General features: G+C 41.6%; 1 protein-coding gene across 1 annotated transcript in view; it reads left to right on the forward strand.

Annotated features, from left to right (window-relative positions):
* larp1 (La ribonucleoprotein 1, translational regulator) overlaps positions 1–6961 on the forward strand; it is a 39242-nt gene extending 32281 nt beyond the window's left edge. The window contains exons 17-19 of the mRNA XM_079898809.1: positions 3306–3415; positions 3500–3627; positions 5019–6961. Of these exons, the coding sequence (XP_079754935.1) occupies positions 3306–3415; positions 3500–3627; positions 5019–5312 (532 nt within the window). The 3' untranslated portion in view covers positions 5313–6961. The remainder of the gene's footprint in view (positions 1–3305; positions 3416–3499; positions 3628–5018) is intronic.
* The last annotated feature ends 2094 nt before the right edge of the window (positions 6962–9055 follow it).

Genomic DNA, 9055 nt, shown 5'->3' on the forward strand with positions numbered 1-9055 from the left:
CAAAATTGCATCATTAACGTAATTTACATCGCGCAGTTTGATAAACTACTGAAGTCTGAAATTCTTGTCCAAAATTTGCACACGTTAAAAAGTAAATGCGACCTCATGTTGTGCCAATCACATTTACACACTGCCTCCGAAACCTTCGTCCGTCATATTTGACCGGATTTGATTTTCTGCGTTTTTCGCATCCGTATCAAGCATTTTGAGAAAGTGTTTTGACAATTCAGAGCCAAAATCCAGAACTGTTCAGGATCAATTGGTTCACAGAAATTGGTGGTCGTCTTTTTAATATGTGGATCCAGTATCGCTAGCAAAGCATCAAACTGAGCCACTGACTCCCTGAAGTAAAGTTTGAATCATCCAGGATAATCCCGCAGGAACTCTCCTTCCTCTCTACGCAGTCTCAGGATTGGAAGGACCCAATATTTCCTTCTTTTTTTATATAAGAGAGAGGACAACAAAATCATCTTTACAACTTGAAGACTTCATTTTGTATTTTGCGGGTTTTTTTCCACAACGGATTAATTGATACGCATCGGACTCGGTGTGCAAGGTTTCTGTGCGTGGTGAATTTTTAGGATGACAAACACGAACAAACACATATGAAAATGTCTGACTCCGTGTGCAAGGACCCTAACCCTTTAACCCGGTTACACTTCTGTTTGTAATCAGATCATTTTAAGACGCTAAACTCCTGAAAAGTTTTCAGTTTCATTATCTAGTAAGTGAATTAATTCAAACAATCAATCCATGATAGCGCTAATGTAAAGAAAACCAAGCTGATTACATCAGAGATTAAAGTCAAAGTTTGTTTATAAAGCACTTTTTTAAAAACAGCAAGTGTTTATCAAAGTGCTGTACACACACATCCCATATCAATGATACAAAGTCAACAGCACAGAATAAAACATTAAGACAACTCTCAAATGCCAAACTATAAAAATAAGTTTTTAAAGCTAGTTTTAAAAACAGCAAGTGTTTGAGCCTGTCTAATGTAGAGGGGCAAACTATTCCAGAGCTTGAGAGCCGCCACTGCAAATGCTCGGCCACCCCTGCTCTTCAGCTTTACCCGTGGGACAACTAAAAGCAAATGGTCAGCAGACCTAAGTGCTCTTAGCGGAGCATACAGCTTGATCAGGTCAGAAAGATATTCAGGTGCTAAACCATTAAGAGATTTAAAAACAAACACCAAAATCTTAAAATGAATCCTGAAATGGACAGGTAACCAGTGAAGAGAGGCGAGAACAGGGGTAATGTGTTCCGAGCTGCTGCATTCTGGACCCTCTGCAGTCTGGAGATAGAGGCCTGACTAATGCCTATATAGAGGCCATTACAATAATCCAGACGAGATGAAATGAAAATGTGAACAAGTTTTTCAAAGTATTTTAAAGACTGGTTAGATTTCACCTTGGTGAGTTGTCTCAATTGGAAAAAAAAACTAGTTTAAACTACCGAGTTAATCTGTTTGTCCAGTTTAATCCATAAGTCAATCCACTTCACAAGTGGATTCAATTCACCAAGGTCCAAATCTAATGACTCATAAGTGCCTCTCGGCGTAAACAGCATAACTTCTGCTTTATTTTCATTAAAACTAAGGAAATTTAGTGCCATCCAGGCCTTAATATCCTCAAGACACTGCATTAGAGGCGCTAAAGTGCGAGTGTCTTTTCGTTTCAAAGGCAGATACATTTGCGTATCTTCTGCATAATAATGAAAAGAAATACCAAATTTCCTAAAAATATGTCCTATGGGGAGCATATACAGGGAGAACGAAATAGGCCCCAAAATAGAGCCCTGGGGGACCCCACACGTGAAAGAAGCCGTTGAGGAGCTGAAGTCTCCAAGACAAACTGAGAAAGCTCTTTCGGACAAATAGGATCTAAACCATGGCAGCGCAGTGCCCTTAATGCCAGCACATTGTTCCAAGCGTGTAATCAAGATCTTGAGGCCCACAGTATCAAATGCAGCCGAAAGCTCTAGTAAGTCATGGCAGAGAAAATAGACTCGTGGCCAGATTTCACTGAATTATTCATGTTGTTCATATAATCATTCATTCATATAATAATTAATTATTCATTCCAGTGTCTGTTTAGCTTTAAAACACGAGCTCTGTCATATTCTGTGATTGTTTCTGAAGAGCGTGAGCCCTTATGCATCGCGCTGTGTGAAATACAGACTGAGCGGAGCCGATCAGATGATACGCAAACAGCGTTTCTCGGCTGGATAAAGCAAACAGCGTCTCGCTAGTAAAGTTCTGCGGGATGTGGATATAGCAGTCAAGGTAAAGATTGCGGTGACGTACAGGAGTCGTATAGTAGCACGAGTGAGTCTGTTATATTAATGTGCTAAACTGTGTGTGTGTGCTCTCGACACACTGATCGCACGTTGTATTTATAAACAGACACATTTCAGTACCTTCACGTTATTTCCACACACATTCAGGATAATGTTTTGATTCGTCATGTTGCTGTTTAGTAATTCTGAATGGATCTGTGTACTGTAGTGCAGTCAGATCAAGGCCATGTGGTTCTGCGGTGTGTTCCCCCGAAAGCACCGTTAGCCAACTATGGTCACAAGTTCTGTCGTTATCATCATAGTTCAACGAGTCTGTGTTTCCCCAAACCATCGTTCCAGCGAACATTCGCAAACAGCGTCTCAGAGTTGTGTGTGTGTGTGACAGATCTCGACCTGTGGTTAGAAGAAGAGTTTCTAGTTTTCATGACATGTGGACTCAATAAATCCTGATCTTGAGCAAAATAATCAAGCTGACATTCAGGACAACCTGTGTCTTTAATTCAGAATACATGCAAATGTCATTTACGTCTTTTAGTTTGCCAAGAGATTTAAAGCGTAGTTGTTGAAGAGTGTGTGTGTGTGAAACACCCCTGTTCGGTATCCAGTCTCCAAGTGTCCTTTTCTGGAAAGACACAAATTTACTTTAAAAAAAAAAAGCTTGCAGAAATTAGTTTTGTGAGAATCACCCTTCAATCTGACGGTTTACTGTGCTGGATATAGCAAATGACGACAAAATGAACATTAACCAAGATAAATTATGCTTAATTTCACTATAAGTATGTGATTTAATCAATTAAAAAAATGTAATCTATTGACAAGCTGTACTGTTTACAAGGAGCAAATGATATGAAAAATATATTTTTGTTTCTCTTATTAAAAGCTGATAATTTCAGCTGAGAATTCTGTGCTCTCAGTATGACGTTGCATTCCCAGTGTGATCTCTTGTTTTTGAGCGGTCAGTGATGGTCAGTGATGTTCTGAATTGACAGCGCTGTGTTGTTTCTCAGGTACGGTCTGGAGTGTCTCTTCAGGTTTTATAGCTATGGACTCGAGAGGAAGTTCAGGCCGGACATATTTAAAGATTTTCAAGAGGAGACCACTAAAGACTATGAAGCAGGTCTGTCTTCGCAAACAACAGATGCATTTGTGAAGTGTGTGTGTGTGGAGCTCTTGTTTATTTCTTCTTCATACGCCCTGACAGGCCAGCTGTATGGACTCGAGAAGTTCTGGGCTTTTCTTAAATACTCGAAAACAAAGAACATGGAGATCGACCCCAAGCTGCAGGTGCATCTCAGCAAGTTCAAGCGTCTAGAAGACTTCAGAGTGGACGTGAGTCGTGCATTTCTCCTCATTTAAGCATGGAATCATCATGGTTAATTTCATAATCACATTGATTGCATTTTTCTGAATGAAAAAGTTTGTTTTTGGATTTTTGTCATGTTTGAAGTCACTTTGTCAAACTTTGTTGCTTCTTGGTTGGCGTCACATGGGTCGTGTTTACAGCTGGTTTTAAGATGTGTTTTGGTGGATCGGATCACAAGTAGACGAGGGAGACACATTCCTGTTTACACCTGGTGTTTAATCCCTCTCTTCTGTCCACTTTAAACCACTTCTGTCCTGATTTCTTCAGGGGAGGGTCTATGGGCGGGTAAATGTGTGGGCTTTTTCAGATCTTTCGATCTAATGGTCGAAATAAGCTCACGCAGTTTACATATAAACATACGGAGAACATCAGCTTTCATTTCTGCTCTGACAGACACAAGACCACCCGAACGCTGTGAGTGTGTGTTAGAAATCAGGAACGGTGAGAGAACATCGAGCTTGGCTCAGTTTTCATCTTCAAACCAAACTTGTGTCTCCAGCCGATGAAGTTTAAAACCTGTCTGGCTAGAGCTCTTCCCATAATGTTCACGCATTCGGTCAGTAGACGGAGAGAAGACGGTCTTTAGTGGCTGTTTGAGCACACTCGACCACAGGAGCGTTTACACTACGAAAGCAAACTGGACGAATGTGTTTTCAGCTCCCTCTGGAAGTGGAGAAAGTGGACAAGCTCAAAACGTTTTAGACCCGTTTACACCTGTATTTATTAGGGGTGTAACGATACCCTGAACTCAGATACTCCAAGACATGTGATAAAAGGTTAACAAAAAATGTCCTGTTGATTTATATTGCTAAATTTGATATTACATTATAGGTGTAAATGAATGAACAGGATAATAGAGACACCAGAACAAAAATATTCATGATTCTGAAGCTGAAAATACTGAATTATTGTAGATGAATATGCTTGCACTGTCACTGACTAGATATTTAAAATAATGTTGGACTTTTTACTGGTAACATCAGACATTTGGCATTATCAGGACACACATATATTCCCCCATTACTACTATGATATAATCTATAATAATGCAGTTTATATGTAGAACTGACACAAACTCTGAAAACTTGAATTTTTTACTCGCACAGTAATTTTTATTTTAGGTGAACTATACATAAAACAGATTGTCACTATCCACGATACATATTGTTGCATTTTTGTATTGCGATGTATAGTGACGCGATATATTGTTACACCCGTAGAGTGTCGTCCACTTGTGATCCGATCGACCAAAACACATCTTAACACCAGCTGTAAACAGGGCCTGAGAGATGCTTCAGGTTCAGGAGTTGAAAGGTTGTGCTTAAGTACCAAACCATGTGTTATTTCTTGCCTTCAGCCGCCAATGGAGGAAGGTGGGCGTAAGAGACACTCTTCCAGCGGAGATGGCCGTCGCCGTCACCCTTCCCAGCAGTCCAACCGAACCCAGAACCAGGCCGCTTCCGGCTCCGCCCCCCCGGCTGGAGCTCCTCCCACCAGAGATGCTGCTTCAGGCTCCGCCCCCCCTGCCGGAGCTCCTCCCACCAGAGATGCTGCTTCAGGCTCCGCCCCCCCGGCTGGAGCTCCTCCCACCAGAGATGCTGCCAACACCCCGAGCCAGCGAACCGCTTCAGACGGCAAGCCCCCGAAGTGAGCGCCTCACGGGCCGCGGGTCCGACCGACCGAACACAAGCATGACGCAACGGCTCGCCAACGAACGGCTCACGATTGTCCAATCTAGGCTCTTCCATCTTCCCCTCGTTCACAGCATTTGTGCATCAGAAACGGACAGCAGAGGGCATGAGAAATACTTCCATTCTTCGTTTTATTAAGACTTTGAAGTTTTATTCCTGTTGTATCATTGGGGTACAAAAAGGCTTTTGTTGAATCTTTCTGCTTTATAATCCTCAGTGGACTCACTGTTTTATTTGGCTGAACGACGCGTGATTCCACCATGATGATCTTCTTTTTTTTTTTCTTTCCTTGTTAGAGATTGTGTTGAACGATGATAAGATTGCTCTTGACTAGACTAGGTACTGGATGAGGCAAACGCGTAACACAGAAAATAATGCAAATACTATAGATCTGCAGTTGTTTGAGCGAGATGATGATTTTGTTACCAGTTTTTTTTTTCCCGGGAGTGGACGCTAAATTCTATAGCTAATAACTTTTAGCGTACCGTAAGCTTGGCCATCACTGTGACACTAACGTCCCGCCTGCCAAATCCTCTCGCTTGCTTCCGAGTGTCACGGTCTGTTACAGAAGACGACGACGACTACCTTCACATGGACGAATCATTCCTCCGCTCATCACCGCTGTCGAGGACGACCCGAGGCGCGCAGCCGAGCTCGTTCACCGGCACAATCACACCGTCTCCTGCCAACGGGAGTCTTACCAGAGTGTTGGTCCTAGTGTACATATGAATTCAAGAAATTAAGAGACATTACACCACCTTGGCTGTATGTGTCATTTATTGTTTATAGAGATATATTTGCCTTACGTGTTCACCTTTTTTATGCTCGCCCTAATGCGTTTTGAGTTATTATGGGTATGTTTTAGTATCACTTCTTGCTTTTCTTCATACAAACAGCATGTCGGTCTGAGTAAAGGGAAACTGACCTCAGGGTTTCAACTGGAATCATGTGAAGAAAGGCAAACCTTGATTATGATGATTTGAGATGCATTTGAAAACTTTGCCCGACTGCCTTTGGATCATAAGCAATATTCCAATCTAATTTATGGGATTTCACTTTTGAATTCGGCTGCCATATGAACGTCTGAAATGTTTTGGGTCATGCTCTCTCTCTGGTAATATTTAGATTTAAATTTTATCTCATTTTAACTCTCGGCAAACATTAGCAGTTCCCGTTCCCCCTCGGTGGGCTTCTTCATTCACAGTAGCGGTGGTCAAATCCTGATGAGAACATTCTTGTGATCACTGATATAATTAAAAGGCTTTTATTCAACTAAATGGTCTTTTCCATTGTGCGAGTTCATGACGGGTGTTGGCGCTGCTTCAGAGGTCAACGGCTCGGATTACTGGGAACAGACAAAATAGTTCATCAAGCCATATAAATAACTGTATGTGATCCATTAAAACTGTTAATACTGCATTACCATGACTCGCATATACATTCGGCTTATTGAGAAAAGAAAAATGGAAACTGTAAAATACTTGAACCAAATCTTGTATCATAACACTTCATCTGAATTATAGGCAGATGTGATTTGCTATTAGTGTGATTTGTAATTTTGCTTTTAATAAACGGGAAAAAAAACTTTAAAATGATCAAAAACCTTAAATCAGCTGTTGAGCTTTTCTTATAAACCCAAATCATTTTCACAGGTGTTGGGATAGCGCCGATAAGCACGTTCCCACTCTTGTTGAGCCCAGCAATTTTTAGCGATGTTCTTTCTTCAGGTGATGTAACTTCCTCTTGGTGTGGCTGTTGCTGGATGAAGCGTCCTCTGCATGTTTGAGGTCCTCCACTGAAATCATTTCTAAGATGAGGTTTGACTTCAGTTATTATTCTGTCATCCCTACTGAAACATCCAGCATTGCTGGTCACCAACATGAGGAATGGTTTGCATGCTGGGAGCTGGCTCCTGGTTGGCTGGTCTTCAGAACGGGAAGCAGGAGCTGGTGGATCAGCTCAGTTCTGCTGGAGAACACCGTGATTATGCTGGTCCGCCAGCTACGCCAACACTATACCAGAACTAACCATACTAACATGGAATTCATGCTGGATTTTTCAGCAGAGAGCAGATCGTCATAAATAATGTGTGTCAGGTTTTTCTAAATGAAGAATTGAATTAGCGTACTTTTGTCTTGGGGATCAATGAGCGAAGCATCTTTTCGAACTCATGATCCATCCAGAAGCCCTTTCAAGAGAAGAGTTCAGTGAATTTGTTGACACGACTGAAGTCATGACAAGGTATCTTCATTTGTTCCTCAGGAAAGCAGGGCCAATTTAATTCAGAGAGTTATGGACTGTTCAACCATCTCAGATGTAACAAGTTGCATGTTTTGCACTTTATTGTTGATGTATGTTTTGAATCGTGCTGTCATTTCATGAGTGGGATCAAGTGCTTTCTCGATGTCTCCATTTCTCAAAAACATCTCCAATATTCATCCACATTTTAATATGCCTCTAGTCTTAGAGCTTCTTAGATGGATGCCAAGGCTTTTTGGGTCTGGAAGAATCTGTTTGCTGGCTACCATGGCTGCAATACGCTGGATTTAACACGTTATGGTATTTTCATGCTTTATTATAGGAAATAAATGACATACTGTTTAGTTTGTCTTCGAGCCATTCGTCCCAGGATTTCATGAACCCGTTTGGAATCTTGATGTTCTGGCCACATGTGACTCAATCCCAAAGCTCCTATTGAATTCTCCTGATATGTCAAATCATGACTTCACATTTGATCAGATGACTTTTCAGACCTCTATATCCATGCCAAGTTTCAGGTCATGGTTATAGTGTAGGGTGCACAGCCGACCCATTTCCAACCCGCTTCAGCTCACCTCTCCGGTGATTTATCAAGCGACCCTGAAGACCTTGATTAGCTGGTTCAGGTGTGTTCAGGGTTGAGCTGAGCTCTGCAGGACAGTGGGTCTCCAGGAACTCAGACTGGTCTAGACCAGGGGTTCTCAGCTCTGGCTCTCGAGGTGCACTGTCCTGCAGAGTTTAGCTCTAACCTTGATCAGACTCGCCTTTCTAGTAATCCTGAAGACGTTGATTAGCTTGTTGAGGCGTGTTTGATAAGTGAGGATCTCGAGGGCCATATAGTGTTTAAAGAGACTGTGTTGCCAGATCTGTCTAGGGAAAACCACAAACAAGAAAATGCCAAAAATAAACCTAAATGAGTGTAAATGATTTATATTGGAAATAAGACCAAAAATGCCTACTTTATTAAATACTAAGTTCTGTCATGAAACACTAGATGGCGCAGGCTGGTCCCAGACAGCAACATAGTGTCAGCCCAGATCCAGCCCACATCTGGTACATGTGGATTGAACGTGTACCAAATGTGGATCGGATCGGAGAACTGCAGATATTCAGAGATTCCTATTCTTGCTGCTCGCCGTTCTCAAGTAACGCATTTGGACATTGACTTGAGCTCTTTTATATGTTAATGACATGAATACAGCGGTGTTAATAAAGCGGAGATCTGAAACCAATCAGATGAGCACAATTTCAGGATCATTTGTGATTTATAGATTTCACATCTGGAAGAGAGATTTACAGTTTTTTTTTTTGCGAACATTTGTTCTCTGAATCACACAAACGCTCTTTTGAGAAATGATCGTAATAGATCAAACGCTGGAGGGTTTCCACGCAACATTTTATAAATGAGTCCCCAGGTGACTTATTACATATTTTGGGCCTTATG

The sequence above is a fragment of the Squalius cephalus genome (genome assembly GCF_949319135.1).
Source record: "Squalius cephalus genome assembly, chromosome: 17".
Classification (NCBI taxonomy): domain Eukaryota; kingdom Metazoa; phylum Chordata; class Actinopteri; order Cypriniformes; family Leuciscidae; genus Squalius; species Squalius cephalus.